This window comes from Bos grunniens, chromosome 19 (assembly GCF_055505025.1).
Source record: "Bos grunniens cultivar Pamir isolate PY7600 chromosome 19, Bosgru_T2T1.0, whole genome shotgun sequence".
Taxonomy (NCBI): Eukaryota; Metazoa; Chordata; class Mammalia; order Artiodactyla; family Bovidae; genus Bos; species Bos grunniens.
This window is the reverse complement of record NC_141183.1, coordinates 45,468,497-45,489,016: the sequence shown is the minus strand read 5'-3', so window position 1 is coordinate 45,489,016 and position 20,520 is coordinate 45,468,497. Positions and strand designations below refer to the sequence as shown.

The following is a 20,520-nucleotide window of genomic DNA, read 5'->3' as shown; positions in this document are numbered from 1 at the left end:
TCATCTTTGTTTCGCCTAACTTGGAGCTCAGCCCAGAGAGGTGGTGGGCATTGCTCAGAAATGCTGCAAGAGGAGTCAAACTTGCAGGTGTCCGGGGCAAAAGATCATGGTGTAAACTGACAATCTCCTAAGTCCAGGTGGCTAACAGACTAGGAGCAAATAGACCTAAGTTCCTGGAGCAAAAGTTGAGGAGAACTGGAAACCTTCTACTTTGTTAATGGGAATGCAAAATATTGTTGTTGCGTGGAATGCAGTTTGGCTGTTTCTCAGTTAGCTAAACACGGACCTGTCATGTGACCCAACAATTCTGCTCCTACCGGAAAGAACTGAAAATAGGAACTCGGTATCTGTACACCAATGTTCACGGCAATGTTACTTATGATAACCAAAAGGTGGAAACAATCCAAATGTCCATCAATGTTTGAATGGATTTAAAAAAAAAAAGTGGTATAATCACACAAGGGAATTATCATTCAGCCACAAAAAAGGGAATGAAGTTCGGACTTCCTGCTGGCCCAGTGGATAGAATCCGCCTGCCAATTTAGGGGACATGGGCTCCATCTCTGGTCTGGGAAGATTCCCCCTACCTCAAAGCAACTAAGCTCCTGCCCAACAGCTTCTGAGCCTGTGCTCTAGAGCCTGAGAGCCACACCTACTGAAGCCTGCATGCCCTAGAGCCAGTGCTCAGCAACAAGAAAAGCCACCGCAATGAGAAGCGTTCACACCGCAATTGGATAGTAGCCCCCACTCACAACTAGAAAGCCTGAGAATAGCAATGAAGATCCAATGCAACAGAAAATAAACGAATGAATGGTTTTAGAAAAAAAGGAATGAATTTCAGATATATGCTACAACACAAATGAATCTTGAAAGTGGTATCGCAACTGAAAGAAGCCGAGGCTAGAAACAAAGAGGCAAATACTACATGATTCACTTGCATGAAATATATAGAGTAGGCCAAGTCACAGAGACAGAAAGTAGATGAGACGGTACCACGGGCTAGAGGGAAGGGAGAAGTCATTGCTTCATGGGTACAGAGTTACTCTCGGTGGTGATCAAAGAAAGAGTTTTGGAACTAGAATAGTGTTGATCATTGCACAGCAATGTAAATATAATGCTACTGAACTGTACATTTAAAAATGGTTAAATGGCAAATTTTATGTTATATAACAAACATATTTTAGCACAATTAAAAATCGTCAGAGAGACAGGCTGCAGAAAGACTGGAAATAAGTGGAAATAGTCCAGGGTACATAGCACTTAAGTTGATAGGATTTCAGATTTGGATTTTTTTCTCCTGCTTCTTCATATTTCTCTGAACTTTCCAAAGAACGGGTTCTATGTACAGCCTGAGAAAACTAAAGTGAAAGTAGAAACAATCAGGAAGAAAGGAAGCGCCCTGTCGGTACCGGGGTGCAGGCGGCGCGGATGAGCGGAGGGCAGAGGGCAACCGCTGGTCCCGCCTCCATACCCGCAGCTGCGCCGTGGGGCGCCCGGGTCGGGACGCTGGGCGAGGTGCGGGAGTCGGCTCCGGGCCGGGGCTCAGGGGCTCCAGCTCTCGCGCCGCCAGCCTGTACTTGTCGGCCAGGTCCTCCAGCATTGTGTTCTTCCGCAACTGCGGCGGCCCGGGGGCACCCTCGCGGCAGGTGGGGCAGAACCGGCTGCGCCTCGCGGCCCACAGGTCCAGCAGGCAGTCGCGGCAGAAGGTGTGGCCGCAGGGCAGCGTGGCGGGCCAGGCCAGCAGATCGTGACAGATGATGCAGCCCAGGTCGTCCTCCGCCAGCCACACGGGAATGGCCCGGCCCGCGTCCAGGCCCGCCATGGTCCCCAGGCCGCCCCCGCCCGCCGGTGCGGGCGCGGAAGTCGGGGCCACGTGAGGACCGCCAGCTTCAGGTTACGTCTTCGCAGGCTCCTCCCTTGGTCTCTGCCTGTCCGCTCCTCCTTCGCTGCTGCTCAGGTCCCCCCTCGTTTCCTTTTTCCAGTCCTACTGCGAGCTCACTGGAAATCAGCTCGCCCCAAGCCGCTAGAAACACGCCGATGCCATAAACAGGAATTTGAGTCCGGCTGTTTAGTTTTGTAGTGACCCAAAGCCTGTTATACAGAGTGAAGTAAGTCAGAAAGAGAAAAACAAATATTGTGTATTAACACACACACCAGCCAATCCTAAAGGAAATCAACCCTGAATGTTCATTGGAAGGACTGAAGCTGAAGCTCCAATACTTTGGCCACCTGATGCGAAGAGCTGACTCATTGGAAAAGACCCTGATGCTTGGAAAGAGTAAAAGCAGGAGGAGAAGGGGACGACAGGGGGTGAGATGGTTGGATGGCATCATGGACTCAGTGGACATGAGTTTGAGCAAACTCCGGGAGATGGTGAAGGACCAGGAGGCCTGGCCTGCTGCAGTCCATGGGGTCGCAAAGAGTTGGACACAACTGAGCAACTGAACAACAAAAAACAACAACAACAACACACACACACACACACATATATATAGAGAATAAAAAAAAATAGTACCGTTGAACCTATTTTCAGGGCGGGAATAGAGACACAGGCATAAAGAATGGACTTGAGGGGAACAGCGAGGGGAGAAAGCGGGGAAATTGAGAGAGTAGCTCAGTGCTCTGTGATGTGAGGGAGGCTCAAGAGGGAGGGGAATATATGTATACTTTAAAGCTGATTCTTGTTGTACAGCAGAAACCAACACAGTATTGTAAAGCAACTATCCTCCAATTAAAAAAGAAAAGCCAGCTCAAAACTATAAAATTTTTAAAAAGAAAGAAAGAAATGTGCTGATATCCCCAAATTTTCTTTAGCTTTATGTTCCCCTGCTGCTGCTGCTAAGTCGCTTCAGTCGTGTCCGACTCTGTGTGACTCCATAGACAGTAGCCCACCAGGCTCCCCCATCTCTGGGAGTCTCCAGGCAAGAACACTGGAGTGGGTTGCCATTTCCTTCTCCAATGCATGAAAGTGAAAAGTGAAAGTGAAGTCGCTCAGTCGTGTCCGACTCTTAGTGACCCCATGGACTGCAGCCTACCAGGCTCCTCCGTCCATGGGATTTTCCAGGCAAGAGTACTGGAGTCGGGTGCCATCGCCTTCTCTGTTAAGTTCCCCAACCCCATTAAATTGTGACCTAGACAACTCTCTGGTGAAGAAAAAGGAGAGGATCCAAGAACTCTTTTCTGAGATGTGCCCACTAGGTGTCATTCAGCTACTCCATCAAGCAGTGAGGGATTGGAGAGTACTGGGTGCAGGTAGCTGGCAAGCGCTTTAAAGTCTGATTTCTTTGTCTAGCGTGGAAACCCGGCATGGGTAGTTTTTAAAACCTGACCCAGATGATTCTGGGGCTTCTCAGGTGGCACTAGTGGTAAAGAATCCACCTGCCAATGCAGGAGATGAAAGAGACACTGGTTTGATCCTATATTCTTGCCTGGAAAACTCCATGGGACAGAGGAACCTGGTGGACTACAGGCCGTGGGGCTGCAAAGAGTCAGACACAACTGAGCGCACACACACAGATGACTCTAATGTGTAGCCAAAGTTAAGTCACCCTTAGACTTTTTAAATTGTTATTACAATGCAGAATTGTGCCACTGTTTCCTTACTGCTCCCTGCTGGCTGAAAGTGCATTGCCTGCTAGACTTCAGGATGAAAATAACTAAAGTCTGTTTTCTTGAGGGAGTACACCTGGCCCTGGTGGGGCTTTCTCTCTTCCTCCTCTCTTATTCTAGTCCTATGTGCATGACAAACACGTAACATACAAGAGCTGGAAGAGCAAAGTCCCCAAGAGGCAAACGAACTTACAGGCTTACGTAGCAATACCTGAATGGCAGAGACCAGGACCCTTATCTCTGTTATCTGTTGAGATGAGCTAAAAGTGTCTTATATTTTATTTCACCCCATATTGCCTGGGGTCAAAATACAGGTACCGGATAATATAAATTTGTGGCTACTTCCAATACTGGAAATGACAAGAAATACTCTTTAGTGCTGCTCATCAAAGTCTGTACTATCTATATGTGAAAAAAATTGCATAGTGATCCACCACCAGACAGTATTTTTAATAACCTCTCAGCTGACAACTTGATTAGATTTTCCTTTATTTTTTTTGTTGAAAGCAAAGAATTTGAAACCCCCTGTGTTGCAAAAGTTATTGGAATTAACCACTTTCTCATTTTCTGGGAGGTAGGCTAAAAAGACTTTGAGAAATGTGTGAAAGTCACTCAGTTGTGTCCAGCTCTTTGCAACCCCATGGACAGTAGCCCACCAAGCTCCTCTGTCCACGGAATTCTCCAGGCAAGAATACCAGAGTGGGTTGCCATTCCCTTCTTCAGGGGATCTTTCTGACCCAGGGATTGAACCCAGATCAGACACTATCAGATCAGACACTATCAATTATACCAGTTACTATAGAGGCACTTTGTTTAACCTAATATACCCAGAAAGGCCTAGGAGAATTAGAATATTGTTCATTTATATAGACCTTTGTTAATCTAATTTTTTGGAAAGATACTTGTATCTTAAATGCTTGAAATACATTTCCTCGAAAGTTTGGAGCTGCAAAATTAGCTCATTCAGTACAGGTAAAATATATACCACACAATCTAATTGGCTGTGCCAGTTCTCATAGTTAAACCAGCTGGTCAAATCAAACTCATCTTCTATCAGAGAGTCTGACATCGTTGTTAAATTCAAGTGGATATGTTAATATACATCCCTGGGATGCTGAGCTCTAATGCTAAATCAGATGGGAAAAGACAAGGGTCTTGAGTTTGTATGCAACTGCCATTATTATATTCTGTCAGGGCTCCTTTCTTTGTTTTGTTCTCACTTCAGGGACAAAGCATATTTTGTCAGGGGAAACGTCAGTAAACTGCTAACCTAAAATAATCAAACAGCCAGTTATTTTACCAGCAAAAGGGGCAGCAAAGAATTGCAATTCAGGACAGGGAACTCAAAGGACAGGAAACTCTTTTATTATAGAGGAGGGGAAGTTGGGATAGACGTCTAGAAACAAAAGGTCCATTGGAGGAGTTTGAAGTACAGTGGCTTTTTATTGGCTGAACTGTTGCCAGGCAAGGGGGAAAATCTTTCCGCCCCCTGCTGGCAGAAATAAAGCAGTGTCATTCCCTGCTGGCGATGCAAGGTACATCTTTAGAGAAGGTACATCTTTAGAGAAGTGCAAGGAACACTTTAGAGAAGTGAAGTCGCTCAGTCGTGTCCGACTCTTTTCTACCCCATGGGCTGCAGCCTGCCAGGCTCCTCCGTCCATGGGATTTTCCAGGCAAGAATACTGGAGTAGGTTGCCATTTCCTTCTCAAGGAGATCTTCCCCACCCAAGGATCGAACCCAGGTCTCCTGCATTGTAGACGGACGCTTTACGTCTGAGCCACCAGGGAAGTCACATCTCTTCCTATAGGGGTCTGTATTGACGTGAAGTTGTATGTACCTGATAGAGCTTCCTGCTTCTGGCCTCTTGACTCCAGGTTAGTTTTCCCTTAATTTTCACCAAACATACATCACCCATATTTCCACTCTATATGAATGCAAAACACCCAAATATAAGCCAAACACCCTATTTTTAATGCCAAACTTTGTCACTAACAAAAATCTGCATTAAATGAAGGAAATCACAAACCCTGACCTTGATGCCTTGATTTTAAAAAAACTTCACTGGCATTGTTAGAAGAATGAAAAGCTACGGACTGGAGGAAAATATTTGCAAATCCTGTATCTGTCAAAGGACTTGTATCTAGAACCCAGAAAAAAAAATTCAAAACAATAAGAAAATAAAGCATTTAATATCACATTTGCATTGACAAAACTATTTCATCTTCTGGGGATAATTGCTTTAACTTTAAAGAAAAGCCTATTAATTTGAAAATTGTGCCTCTCCAAGTTGAATAAATTTGCAAACTCTAGTGTGAAATAGTATTATTTTAAAGGGAGACCACATAAATTTAAGAGCAAGTTCATTATCAATAAAGTGTCCTGCAAATTCCTCTTACAGCTTTTTTGGACAATTTACCTTACTACCAGTTATAATTAAAGTATTCTGTATATTGATTCATGTTAGAAGAGTGTATAAAATTGTTATTACTACCAACAAGGACCTACTGAATAGCACATGAAACTCCGCTCGATGTTATGGGGCAGCCTGGATATGAGGGGAGTTTGGGGGAGAATGGAAACATGTATATGTGTAGCTGAGGCCCTTTGCTGTTCACCTGAAACGATCACAACATTGTTCATTGGCTGTACCCCAATACAAAATAGAGAGTGTTTTTAAAATTGTTATTACTGATTAGTATTATTAAATGTTTTTGTCTCAACATAAATTCTTGTAACTGCTTAGCTAAGGCACATACTAACCTTTTCTTAGAGCTTCAACATTAGCTCATTCATATACAGTGTAACATCAGTGAGAAAACATAATCACACTGCCTTAGGCCTTTGATTGTTGACTATTTTGCAAGCACTCCTTTAGTTTCAAGAAAATCTTGAGTTGAAATGAACAGTACATTAAATAATTGTAAAACTTATTCAAAACTCAAATAAAAAAATACGAGCTCACTGAATTGTCTTCCATATCTTTCAACAGTTCTATAAATTGGCAGTGCTTCATAGCATTTCATGTTCATGCTGAGCAATTTTAACAATTGTATCCATGACAGTTTTCATAGTCTGTTTCAGAAAACTGAACATAAATATTTTTACTTTGTGTCATACAATGGAACAAAGTCATGAGAATCATCAGACCCTTATTTTAAAATTTCAGTATTTGAATTTTTGACCTAACACAGCTAAAGCATCTGTCACAGTAAAGATTGGGTTTTCCATATCTACCTTAAATTCTTTTCTTACAGATGTAAAAGATTCAAAAATATCTACAACATGAGTTTGACTTTTTAGGCAGTGGATTGACATTTCCTCATAAATGTAAATGTCCTTTGAAACGAAACTTACCCATATTATTCATTGTTAGTCTAGTATCACATAACTCACTTAAAACTAAAACAACAACAAAAAAGTCTGCCGTTTTTTCAAATTTTGAATCAGTTGATTTCTGACATTATTAAAAAAAATCTCCTATCCTACAGGTAATCATTTGGCAGCTTAATTGAAGATACTTCACTTTTTATAAAATTTAGTTCTTACTTTTTTCCATATCATTAAATTTTTTTCCACAACTAAAATAATAGATATCTTATGCACTGCAGGGCTTCCCTGGTGGCTCAGAGGATAAAGTGTCTGCCTATAATACAGGAGACCAGGGTTCGATCCCTGGGTTGGAGAGATTCCCCTGGATGGCTAAATTAAAATATGTCTTACCAAAGCTACTAAGATGTGTCTGAAGTAATGATGTTTTACACTGCTCCAGTTTCTTATTTTAAATTTAAATTACTTAATTTAGGGACTCTCCTGGTAGTCCAGTGGTTAAGATTCCATGGTTCCACTGCAGGGGGCGTGGGCTCGATTCTTGGTTGGGGAACTAAGATCCTTCATACCAAGGGGGCATAGCAAAAATTAATTTTTTTTTTAAATTATAAAATTAGATGCTGCTGCTGCTAAGTCACTTCAGTTGTGTCCGACTCTGTGCGACCCCATAGACGGCAGCCCACCAGGCTCCATCCCTGGGATTCTCCAGGCAAGAACACTGGAGAGGGTTCCCATTTCCTTCTCCAATGCATGAAAGTGAAGTCGCTCAGTCGTGTCCGACTCTTAGCAACCCCATAAACTGCAGCCTACCAGGCTCCTCCATCCATGGGATTTTCCAGGCAAGAGTACTAGAGTGGGTTGCCGTTGCCTTCTCCGATAAAATTAGATAAAATGAAGTAAAATTTAAAATTCATTTCCTCAGTTACGTTAATCACATTTCAATGCTCAATGAAAACGTGGTTATTGTCACCATATTGGGCAGTACAGCTGTAGGTCATTGATTCTTTTTTTCCAATTTAAGTGTAGATAATTTACAATACTGTGTTAATTTCTGCTGTACAGCAAAGTGACTCAGTCACATATACATTCTTTTTTATATTTTTTTCCATGATGGTTTATCCCAGGATATTGAATATAGCTCCATGTGCTCTACAGTAGGATCTGTTGTCCTTGTGTGTGCTCATTCACTCAGTCATTTCTGGCTCTTTGTGACCCCATGGACTGCAGCCTGCCAAGATCCTCTGTCCACTAAATGTTCCAAGCAAGCATACTGGAGTGGGTTGCTGTGCCTCCCTCTAGGGAATCTTCCTGACCCAGAGACTGAACCTGCATCTCTTTCGTCTCCTGCACTGGCAGGCGGATTCTTTCCCACTGCACCACCTGCGGAGGCCAAATACGGTTGTCTGCGTAGGCCACTGATTCTTACGTGTTTCCCTTTAATTAATGCTTTAGTTGCATCATTTCAATTTTGAAACTTTTATTATCATTCAGTTATAAATCTTTCTAATTTCCCATGTGATTTCTTTTCTGATCCATGATTATATTGATGTGTCTATTTTTCCCTTAAATTTTGCCCATTTTTGCTGCATGTACTTTGGGGCTATATTTTTAGGCACATGCCACATCTATGATCCATTATGTCTTTTAATGAATTACACCTTTTATAGTTATGAGACATTACTCCTTATTTCTGGTGTTACTCCTTATCTTGAAAAAAGTACTTTATCTGATCTCAGTATAGCCTCTTCAGCCATTTTATTGTTACTGTCCGCATGGTGTATATTTTTCCATACTTGTTACCTCAACTTATCTATGTCTTAAAATGTCTTTTTATGGGGGAGGAGTCAGACCTTGTGGCATGCAGGATCTTCTCCTGACCAGGGATTGAACCTGTGCCCCGCTGTGCAGAGGGGCAGAGTCCTAAGCACTGGGCCACCAAGGATGTCCCCTAAAATGTCTTTTTAACAGCATGCAATTGGGTCATGATTCCTCATCTTCTCTGACAATCGTGTACTTTAATGTAAATGTTTAATCCACTAATATTGAATGCATTAATTATTGATATGACTAGGTCTCCCTTTTGCTCTTTATTTTCAGTTTGTCCCATCTATTCTTTATTCATTTTGTCCTTCCTGTCCTGCCTTCTTCTGGGTTAATCAAATGCTTTTAAAAATTCTGTTTTAGTTTCCTTGCTAGCTTTTTAGCTATACCTCTTTGCACTACATGTTAGAGATTCATTAAGAATTACAGTAGACATCCCTGAGTTTTCACAATCTACTTAGACTTCATTTTGTATCACTTCATGTAAAATATAAGAAGCTTGAAGTGTATAGTTCCATTTACTTCCCCTCCAGGCCTCCATGAGGTAGTTGTCATATACATTATACCTCTACAGATGCTATAAACCATAACACATGTAATTCTTGCTTTAAATAGGCAGCCTTTTACTTACTTATATCTTTACCATTTCTATTATGCTTTACAGATCAGATCAGAGTTTCTGTTTGGTATCATTTCCTTCTACGTCAAAGAACTTTCTTTAGTATTTCTTATACTGTAATTCTGTCAGAAATCTATACTTATCTTTATGGTAAATGTTTTTTGTTTGCCTTTAAAAAATAAAAATCTACCTTTATGCATTTTTTATTGTGATAAAATATAATCAACAGGAAGTTTACCATTTTACTCATTTTTAGGTGTTCAATTCAGTGATATTTTGCCTTCTTTTCTAAAGATTTTTTGGTTTGTTATCTATATAGAATTCCAGATATATACATACCTGGAATTCTCCAGGCAAGAATACTGGAGTGGGTAGCCATTCCTTTCTCCAGGGAATCTTCTTGACCCAGGGATCGAATCCAGGACTCCTACATTGCAGGCAGATTCTTTGCCATCTGAGCCACTAGGGGAGCCCCAATATCTACCTACAATATCCTTTATTCTTGAAAGATGTTTTCTCTAGTGTTCTAATTTGACTTTTTTCCTTAGAAATTAATTTCTTTTTTAATCTTGTTTTTAATTTTTAAAATTTATTTATTTTTAATTTAAGGATAATTGCTTTACAGTATTGTGTTTCTGCCAAACATCAACATCAATCACCATAGGTACACATGTGTCCCCTCCCTGATTTTTTTTCTTTTAGAGCTTTAAAGATTTATTTTCAGTCTTCTGGCCTCCTTTGTTTCTGATAAGAAACAGTATTTCCTTGTATGTAATGTATCATTTTTCACTGGCTGCTTTCAAAATCTTTATCTTTGGTTTTCAGCAGATTGGCAGTAAGGTACCTGAGTGTGACTTTCTTTGTATTTATTCTACTTAAAGTTTGCCAAGCTTCTTCTCTTTAATAAAGTGTTCTCTTTCTTTTTTTAAAGAAAATTAATTTATTTATTTTAATTGGAGGCTAATTACTTTACAATATTGTGGTGGTTTTTGCCATACATCAACATGAATCAGCCATGGGTGTACACGTGTCCCACCATCTTGAATAAAGTGTTCTTTTTTAAATATTTATTTACTTGGCTACATCAGGTCTTAGTTGTGGCAAGTGGGCTTAGCTGCCCCGTGGCATCTGGAATCTTCCCAGAGCAGAGAGAGAACCATGGCCTCTGCACTGGCAGGCAATTCTTAACCAGTGGACCATCAAGGAAGTCTCCATCTCTTATATCTGTTCTCGGCCCCTCTGAGGGGCTCCTAAGAATCCCAAATTGCTCCTTCAAGTAGTTTTGTTATTGCCTGTTTCCTTCTCTTTCTTCTTCTCTGGACCACAAGTTCCTTTATTGATTCTCTCATTCTCAGAACTTAGCAGAGTACAGCCAACAGAGTGTAACAGTGTGGTTTAAAAAAAAAAAAAAAAAAAGGCAGGCAAGTAACATGACCCTTAACATACATACAGCCCAGCAGGTGTTGAAACAGACATTTTCAAGGTGCTTTAGGAGACAGAAGAGGAAGCAAGCATGTCTTCATCTGGGCAGTCAGGAAGCCTCAGGAAAGACAGCTTGATGACGTTGCTTGTCCTCTGATCAAAGGAAAATCCCATGAAAAAGCAGAGACTCTCTTAAAGACCTTCCCAACCCTGTGGGTCTCCACTGAAATGAAAACAATGTCTTCATTGTTTTGAATGAAGATAATGAATCATAGAGCCTAGACCTGGGTGATCTATTTCTCTAACATTGCAGCCACCCGCGATTTCTTTCCGTTCCTCTTGCCCATCTGGGAGCCTCTGAACATTTTCCTCCCTTACCCTAGAGTGTTTTCCTGGCCCTCTTCCCTTTGACTAACCTCTGAACATTTTAAGGTTCATTTTAAGTGACTTAGACGTCACTTTCTGGAAAAGAAGGAGGCTCCCTCCTCTCGCTCAGGGTGAACCCTGTTGCCACACACCTTGCAGCAGCCCGCACGTCCCCTTTCTGAACACTTGCCTCATTATCTTGCCCTCTGTTAGGCCTGCTGTCCAGCGGGCTGAAATCTGTGACAGCGGGGACCACGTCATCTGGTTCCTGCCCGTGCAGAGCCTGGAATCTGGGAGGTGCTCAGAAATAGCTGTTGCTTCCATTGAATTTCAGCAGTTGCTTCAACTTCCTCATTTGCAAGGGAAAAACCAAGGCACAGAAGTGGGGAAGTGAGTTTTCCAACAGTCTCATTAGCGGCCAGTATTCTTGCCTGGAAAATCCCATGAATGGAGGAGCCTGGCGGGATACAGTCCATGGGGTCGCAAAGAGTCAGACACGCAACTGAGCATGCACACATGCGTTAGTGGCAGGGCCAGACGTGGCATTCAGGCTGGATAGCTCTCTCCCTGGGGTCCAGGGGAGTTGTCGTCTTGTCCTCCTTCTTTCCTTCCAGAGTGTGTGGATGGGAACATTGTGCTTTGGGGGGAGGGGGGTTGTTTGTTCTTTTGTATTAGCTACACTTTTATATCTTCTAAGATGTGCACAAAGGTAGAACTCTCCCAGGAACATTTTCGATTCATGGGGAAAACCCACCACTATTGAAGAGTGAAAAGTGGATGCTTTTAAAGTAATTTCCCCCTAACTTTTAAATTTGAAAACTTTCAAGCCTATAGGAAATTTGCATGAATTGGACAATAAGCATCCAGCTATACTTCATCTAGATGAAGTTGCTAACATTTTGCACAGTGGTCTGCTTTCTGTCTCTCCCCCTGAGTGTGTGTGTACACAGACTTTCTTTTTCATAAATACACACACACTATATGTATATACTCTCTATGTACAGATACATTTATATTTTGCTGACATGTATGTATGACATACATATGACATATGTAGACATATTATATTTTATTCCTGACCACTTCAGAATCCCTCAGAACAAGAGCATCCGCCTACACAAATACAGCACAATATCACAATGTTACAATACTACTAGCTAATATACATCCATATTGGAACCTCCCCAGTTATCTGGATTACATCTCAAAAACTGTTTAAAATCCAAGATCTAATCAAGAATCATGAATTGCATTTTGTGGCTATGTCTCTTTAGTCTTGTCTAATCTAGAACAGTTTTCAGACTACTTGATCTTTCATGATACGGGCAGTCTTGAAGTGTCTAGCCAGTCGTTTTGCAGAATTCCTCTAATGTGGACTTGTCTGATTGTTTCCTCATGGTTGGATTCAGCTTAAACTTCTTGTCGTTATCTGTTTCTTCAGCAAGCTTGGCTAATGCCACGGTACCTTCCCATTGCGGTGCCTTCATTTCCAGTGTCCTGAGGCCCTAGGACATTTACCAGCTACCCAGACCCCTAGGGCAGCGAGGAGGCCCAGGGAGCCAGCAGGTAAAGGCCAAAGCTTTGGTCTTGGCAGAGGTCACTGCCTGTGGCAGCTGCCGACTTCTGGGGGGCACTCCTGTGGGGCCCCCAAGGCTGAAGCAGTAACCTCTCCTTTCCACCAGGCGCACTGGGTGGCCACTAGGTCACCTGTGGCTGCAGTCACTCTCTGTTGACACAGCTACAAAGGGAACAAAAAGAGGGTATGGCTGTGCCAGCGTAGTCCCACCGGAGGGAAGGGACAGCGAGAGGAGAGGGGAGCAATGACAGAGGGAAACAGAATTAAAAAACAGACCAAAAAGTGGTAGATGAAGGGACACAGACACAGCAGAGGAGAGAAAAGCGGAAACAGAGCAGCAGAGACTCAGAAGCACAGGCCCCCGGGGGGAAAAGACACTAATGTTCTTCATTAACAACTTCCCAGCCCATCTCAGAGGCCCTTCAGCTTTGGGATTTTTGGGGAGTGAAGCAAGTCTGTGTTTATCCTGGTCAGATTCAAAGGGCACCAGGGTTTCTCCCCAGGGGCCGCATGGGGTCACCTACTCAGTCTGTACTTTTCCAAACACGGAACTTCTCCTCCGTGTCCCAGGAGCCAGAAGGCCCTGGGCCAGAAGTTTCCTGCTCAGAATGTCTCCCCTCCTTCCACGAGGCTGTCTACAGATGGGGAAGCCTGCTCAAGACACATCTGGGGCAAAGGGGAGGAGCAGGAGAGGAGCAGACAGACCAGCGCCTAGAAAAGAGCAGCACCCTAAAAATAGCCTTCCCTCTGAGTGGGGAGGAACCCAGAATCCCAGAAGCTGCCGGCGGGTGTGACCTTCCTAACAGGCCAAGGATTTCTCACGGGAAAAGGGACTCAGGGGCAGGGAGTGGAGGGGCAGAGAGGCTGCTCGGCTCCTGGGAGGGAGCAGGGTAGAAAACGGGACCTAAGCAACGGTTCGGGCTTCCCTGGTGGCTCAGTGGTAAAGAATCCACTTGCCAGTGCAGGAGCTGTGGGTTCAATCCCTGAGTTGGGAAGATTCCCTGGAGGAGGAGATGGCAACCCACTCCAGTACTCTCGCCTGGGAAATCCCATGGACAGAGGCGCCTGGCAGGGCTACGGTTCACGGGATCGCAGAAGAGTCAGGCACAAATTAGAAACTGAACAACTACGAGAGCGACAGCTCCACCAAGACGAAGCTCATCCGGATCCACTAGGAAAAGCCTCCCGGTAGAGGAACTAGATGTGGACAGAGAGGGTTTCCGGGCAATAATGTGCACTGTCTGAACTCTTTGGCCAGAAGAGAAGAAAAGGGAAAGAGGGCAGTCAGGAGCCATGACCCCGGTTTTAGGACTCACAGCTGAACCCAAGTGAAGAAGCCCCTTTCTGCCCACTTTCCTTGGCCAAAGGAACACACACAGGGCCCCGTATCTTACCAAGGAGGTTGAGGGGCGTCAAGGGGCTGGAGAGGACCTCCCGAAAACTCTCCAACCATTCACGCTGCTCCTTCTCACTGGGGCAGGTGAAGACGAACCTCCGGTGGGGGGTGACGATGGTGAGGCCAGCTTTCCAGCGGTTCCCTCGGATGCCCTTGGGCAGGTCTTCAAACACCTGGTACCCCTGTTCGTTGCTCCCAAGAAACACCTGGCCCAGCTCGAAGGCATCCTGAAAAGAGAGGACAGAGGTCATCAGAGGCCACACCTGGGGCAGAGGGCCACCTGCAGGCCCGAGAGCCCCCAGGTCCATCTTAGTAAGAGGGCTGTGTGTGTGTTGGGTGGGGAGCTGTGCTGGGGATTTCAGCTAGGAGGACCCCCGAATTTAAAAGGCTCAAACTATAAAGGAAATCACACACAGCCTCTGTTTAAATGAGCTTCTCTGGTGGCTCAGTGGCAAAGAACCCGCCTGCAAAGCAGAAGAGGTCGGTTGGATCCCTGGGTCAGGAAGATCCCCTGGAGGAGGGCACCGCAAACCACTCCATATCCTTGCCTGGGGAATCCCATGAACAGAGGAGCCTGGCGGGCTACAGTCCATGGGGCACAAAGAGTCAGACACGACTTAGCAACTAAACAACATCTGTTTAAATGATACTTAATGTTTGCATGTGTGCATGCTAAGTGACTTCAGCCATGTTCGACTCTTTGTGACCCCATGGACTGTAGCCCGCCAGATTCTTCTGTTCATGGGATTCTCCAGGCAAGAATACTGGAGTGAGTTGCCATGCCCTTCTCTAGAAAATCTTCCCAACCCAGGGATGGAACCTGCATCTCTTAGGTCCCCTGTGTTGGTAGATGGGTTCTTTACCACTAGCACCAGGTGGGAAGTCCCATACTCAGTGTTTATGGAGAGCTAACTCTGGGAGTTGGCGATGGACAGGGAGGCCTAGCATGCTGCAATCCATGGGGTCGCAAAGAGTCAGACACGACTGAGTGACTGAACTGAACTGAACTCTGCACTAAGAATTCAAGTGCTTTATATATAGTAACTCACAGAATAATCCTCAGGGCAACCTCTGAAGATGGCAGTGTTATTAAGTCATCTCCTGATTGAGGAAACTGAGACAAGGAGAACTGAGTGCTCTGTCAAAATGCCACGGGTGCACCCCTAAAAGTGGCAGGGCTGGTCCCAGAGCCCAGACAGTCGCGTTCTAGAGCTGTTACTCCCAACTGTGACTCTCCACAGCCTCCAGGTTGGAAGGCAGCCCTGGAGACTAGAGGATGGGGAAGTCCTCTCTTGGCTACCTTGGCAGCTTTTGGACACACGTGAAGGACTTCTTGAAGGCAAGGGAGAGCAGTTTCATGCCCAAGGATGACTTAGAGACAACCGTGATGGTGTCTCTCGCTGGGTCTCTCCAGCCCTGTGGCATCCCCATGGTCCCCGACCAGCTCTGACCCCACCTCTGCCTGCTGGTGCTCAGCAGGGGGGCCATCAGTGACTCTTACCAGTGGGTTCTTGTAATAAAGCAGCCTGCGCTCCTGGGGATCCAGAGCAAACCACCTTTTCTTGAAAGGTTCTCTCTGCTGCAGAAGAGGGAACTTTGTATCAGGCTTGGCCAGGCAGGGGTGGGGCACAGAGGTCAGAGGGCCAGCCCGGGCCAGGACGAGGGAGCCGGCCAGTTCCTGGCTTGGCAGTCGGACACCCCAGCGCTCGCCCCACCCCCGGGCCTTGAGCTCTGACGGCTCCAAACACCCTCCTCCACCCCAGCTTTCCCTTGCGGCCTCCAGCCGCTGCCTATGTGCGTTGGAAGAAGCATTTTCCTCTTTCTCAGGCTGTGGACAAGATATCTCAGAAAAAGGAACCTGGGAAATCAGAAGTGGCTACTGCTCAGCGCTTCTGAAAGCCCTGGCCTTGGCCAAATTCTAACCTAGGTCAGGGGAAGGAAAGTCCCCCTAAGAGCCACAGGGGCGGTGCCACCAGCTGCTGAAGGACAAAAACCTGCAACCCTTTACCCAGCCATCTGAGGCTCCCTTTACTGTGACTGCCTAACACTTCCACTGTCATCTTAACAAACATTGCATCAGCGTATTACACCTTAAAAAAAAAAGCATCAGAAAGCTGTTGCTTTGGGTTTTTTTCTTTTTTTTTTTAGGAAGTTCCTCTGCTTTCCTCTGGGAGAAGGAAATGACACCCTACTCCAGTATTCTTGCCTAGGAAATCCCACGGACAGAGGAGCCTGGCAGGCTACAGTCCACGGTGTCGCAGAGTCAGGCAAGACTAAGCACTCACACATCTGCTTGCTTCTTCCTCCTTCTCTCCTCCCCCTTCCCTGCTTCCCTGCACCCCGCCTCCTCTGCACAACCCCCACCATCTCCATCTTCTGGCTTGGAGCTTCACCGCACCAGCATCCAGGCTAGGTCTGAGATGTCCTGGGGCGGCAGGGGCCTCACTGGCATCCAAGCATAGGTACCGAGGTGAGTTCTCTCAGACCAATCACTAGTCCTGCCTCACTTGATCGGTCCTGGTAGGGCCCCAGCTCAGAGCACACAAGTGTTCAAGAGCTGCCCCTCAAAGGAGCTGTGCTTTTCAGCTGTGCTTTCCCTTTTCAGCTGTGCCTTCCCAAGAACAGGGTCAGATAGATGATGTAAAGACGAGAGCCACTGATGGCGATGCTGATCAAGAAGGAAGATGCCCAGTTGCAGGGAGAAGCGCCTGACCACCCTCCAGCCACCCTGTCTCCCACTTGGTCCTTCACCCCTGGAACTCACAAAAGTCCATTTACTTCCGCTTCCTCCCTCCTCCCTGCCCCTGGTTCCCCATTTTCCCACCTCCCCACTTTGGCCCCACTGCCCACTGGCACTGAGGCCATGAAAGTCCCCCCCAAGGAACACGGGATGTACCTTCGGACCGGTCTTTTCCATGAAGCCTTGTTTGAGATAGTTCCTGGTGATGAGGGGCACAAGCTGGGGGAAGAGAGACACACACTGACCCCCTGCCTCCCACCTAAGAGGCCGAGCTTCCCCAGCGAACTTGGCTCCCCGACAAAGGGGGAAGTTTGCAATAGGGAAGGATGTGTGCACATGGTTATATTTGGTATGGATGCAATGCTAACATTTCGACAGAGCCCGACAACAGCACCCCAGATGTCTGCAGAGCTACCCAGCACAGCTGAGTCTTGGTGTAAAGACTTAGGTTAAGTGTTCTTTCAGCAATTCCAGGAGGAGGACACAGGTCAGGCTCTGAGGAGACTCTCCAGGTATCGGGGTGGGGGGGGGGTTGCATTCTGAGTATCTACTGCGTGTCATCGGGTGGATGGCATCACCGACTTGATGACATGAGTTTGTGCAAGCTCCGGGAGTAGGTGATGGACAGGGAAGCCTGGTGTGCTGCAGTCCATGGGGTCGCAAAGAATTGGACACAACTGAACAACTGAACTGACTGACTGTGTGTCAGGCTCTGCGTGTAATTCTCAACCACCCTGTGAGGTGGATGTTATCATTTTCATGCTCTGAATGAAGAGACAAGACCTCAGAAAAGTCACAGGATTTTCCCGAAGACATGTCACCGGTAGGATGAAGAACTTTCACCACCTAGAGCCGATAGACACCAGCCAGACCCTAGTAGTAGCTATATTGCTACTCTATGATGCTCAAGTTTAAATATGCCAAAACCTTCTGATCAGGCCCTTGGCCAAGACCTGGGCATTGGTGGGGATTCTGAGCCAGGGCCATAGAAGGCGATGGCAGGATGGATTAAGTAGAGAAAACTCTGGACTAGGAGTCAGGAGACTTGAGTTCTAGCTCCAGGTCTGACCTCAACCAGCTGTGTTATCTTGTTAAGACCTTATGCCTCTCTGGGCCTGTTTCCTTCTGTGTAATAAGGATACCGTATTATGTGATCTGCAAGACCATCCTACGCTCAGAGAAGCTTCCAGGGATTGACACTGGCCTCCTGTGCTCCAGGGTGTCAAACTGGCAAGTATAGAGCTTCAGATGAGAACAGAGCCTGGGTCGAAAGCAGGGGCAAAGGGGATGTAAGGTTTGGGAGTAGGAATGGGAAGTCTGAAGGGAGAAAGTTGTGAGCGAGAAATCAAAAATATAAAGGACACCACTCCCCTTTCCCTAAAATGCATTCTGTAGGCTTTAATTCCTTCATTTGGAGCAAAGACAAGAGTTCTAATCACTCAGTTGTCTGAACTGAAGCCAGGGCAGGGTGAATCTAGGCCTTGAGGAGAAAGGGGCTGGGAATGCGGTACTATGCACTGCACCTTAGATGCCTTGGCTCACTGGACACATGCAGCCCTGGAGGCAGAGACTGTCCCAGTGGTGACAGATGAGTAAACTGCGGCTAGGAGAGGTGAGGCCACTTGCCCTGCGTAACACATCAGCTTCCCTGCCTTCGGGTCCATGCGTTTCTTTTTACAGGACCACAATCCCACCGGGGTCCCCCAGGTTTCTGGCGTTGGATCCCTGAGCTCGAGCCAGACTTGGGTGGTTGCTCAGAACCTCACACCCTATGTAGACATGGGGGAGGCAAGACGGGGAGAGAGGCAGCAGGGAGAAAACCAGGGGTGGATAAGGGGTAACGATAGTGGAGGCGGGAGGAAGAGGACGTTGAGGATGTTACCAAAGCCCAGTTTCCCCCGCATGGGCCAGCCGAGTTGGAGAGCTGCCCAGACAGGGAGGCGGGGCGTCTGCAACTTGCCCTCAGTGTCTCCAGGCAGCAGTCAGCACCCCCACGCCACGCCCATGCAAGTGGGCGTTCACCCGCTATGGCTGCTGACTCTGCAGGCCGGGAGGACCCTGAGCCAAGCCTGGCTGGAGGAACTCGTGGAGATCTGCCATCTCAGTGCATCCCTAGGTCTGGAGAGGACCCCCATTCCAGACACTTCGCTCCCTGCAAACTGGGGAATTAATGGGCACTTAGGTTTTCAAGAAGGATCTAACAGTTGGGAATAGGAAAGTCCCAGGAATGGGACTTCCCTGGCGGTCCAGTGATTAAGATTCTGCACTTCTACTGCAGTGGGGCACAGGTCCCATCCCTCATCAGGGAAATAATACTCCACATGCTGTGTGGTATGGCCAAAAAAAAAAAAGTCACACGATTAACATGGTCTTTCCATCCCCTATCTCTTACAAAATCCTTCCAGAGCAGGCCTAACACAGGGACTAGAGTACAGCACCTCAGAGTTAGAAGAGACCCTGAAGATGACCCAGACCAAGCGCCACCTTACAGATGTGGGAAGAGCTGCTCAGAGAGGCAGCCTCACCTGCAGTGGTCACACAGCAAGTCAGGAGCAGACCATCCGCAAGGGCCCAGGCCTCCCAGCTCACACCCTCCAGCTCACAGCCCACTCTATACAGCTTCCCCGCCCAAGCCTAAGGGATGTACGTGGATGCCCCAGACGTCTGAAGACAACTGAAATGAAGTTCTCAGGCTCACTGTCACCTTGGCCATGAAAGGCAGACTCTTCCTGTTAGAATGATAATGGGAAAGATCCCACTGCCTTCCTTAAAGCAGACTAGGAAAGGGCAAAGTGGGGGATGTTCAAGTGGGAGGAACACCTTCGGTTATGCCCTTGACCTTCCTGGGACTCAGTTTCTCATCGCTGGAATGGGAATAATCACCTCACCTAACTGCTGGCCGAAAAGGACGATTAGATAAAAGGGATGACAAGATAAACCAGGTTCAGAAGCACATTGTAAGCAGTATGTGAGGGACCTTTTGTGCATTTCAGTGGGAGAAGTCAGAAAGAGATGCCCAAATCCTGAGCCTTTTGACACTGTGAGTGACGGATCCCAAAGGGGAGAGTCTGATCTGCTTTTTGGAGACTGCCTTGCCAACGGTGAGGCCATAACCCCCAGCCTCCCCAGGAAAAAACTTTTGGTTTCCCGCTGAGGTCCCCAACCCCAAGGCTCAAGGTCTTTCCTGCAGTCAAACTGAGTCTGGCCTCTGCATGTCTTTGAGGTCAGCCAAGCAGGAGCACAGGAGGTGGCAGACAGGAGCCGTGGAAGGTGGGGTCCGCATTTAGCTCACCTCAGACTCTGGGAGCTCAGGAAAGGCCATTTTTAGGTATTGGAGACGGGCTGCACGGAGGGCGTTGAACCAGTCCACTATCTCCTGCAGAGAGACATGCAAAGGACAGACAGACAGTGAGACTGAGTGCCAGCTGGGGGCCGGGGGGGCGGGCAGCCGAGGCTGGTAGCAGGAAGCCAGCTGGGTCTTCAGGTTTGGGCACATGCACACCCCCCAGTCCTACTCAGGCTGATCCCAGGGAGGACGGTGCCAGAGCCCAGGGCGTCCCCCGAGCAAGTGGGAAGCAGAGCCCCAGGGCCATGGGAAAGGACCAAGGCCAGCCGCACAGGAGTTATGCAGCGGCCCGGCACA

At 46.6% G+C, this 20,520-nt stretch overlaps 2 protein-coding genes across 5 annotated transcripts in view; both read right to left on the bottom strand.

The window, feature by feature from the left end:
• Positions 1 to 1,844, bottom strand: part of RHOT1 (ras homolog family member T1) — a 94,215-nt gene extending 92,371 nt beyond the window's left edge. For both annotated transcript variants that reach the window (XM_086360237.1, XM_086360236.1), the window contains exon 1: positions 1,472 to 1,844. In XM_086360237.1, the coding sequence (XP_086216363.1) occupies positions 1,472 to 1,822 (351 nt within the window). In that variant the 5' untranslated portion in view covers positions 1,823 to 1,844. The remainder of the gene's footprint in view (positions 1 to 1,471) is intronic.
• An 8,449-nt stretch (positions 1,845 to 10,293) lies between these two features.
• The window catches only part of ADAP2 (ArfGAP with dual PH domains 2), a 28,519-nt gene continuing 18,292 nt past the window's right edge, over positions 10,294 to 20,520 (bottom strand). For 2 of the 3 annotated variants that reach the window (XM_086360238.1, XM_086360241.1), the window contains 5 exons: positions 20,170 to 20,253; positions 17,034 to 17,096; positions 15,639 to 15,716; positions 14,136 to 14,364; positions 10,294 to 12,903 (listed from right to left, as the gene is read on the bottom strand). In XM_086360238.1, the coding sequence (XP_086216364.1) occupies positions 12,869 to 12,903; positions 14,136 to 14,364; positions 15,639 to 15,716; positions 17,034 to 17,096; positions 20,170 to 20,253 (489 nt within the window). In that variant the 3' untranslated portion in view covers positions 10,294 to 12,868. The remainder of the gene's footprint in view (positions 12,904 to 14,135; positions 14,365 to 15,638; positions 15,717 to 17,033; positions 17,097 to 20,169; positions 20,254 to 20,520) is intronic. The other variant, XM_086360239.1, reaches the window with a different exon arrangement.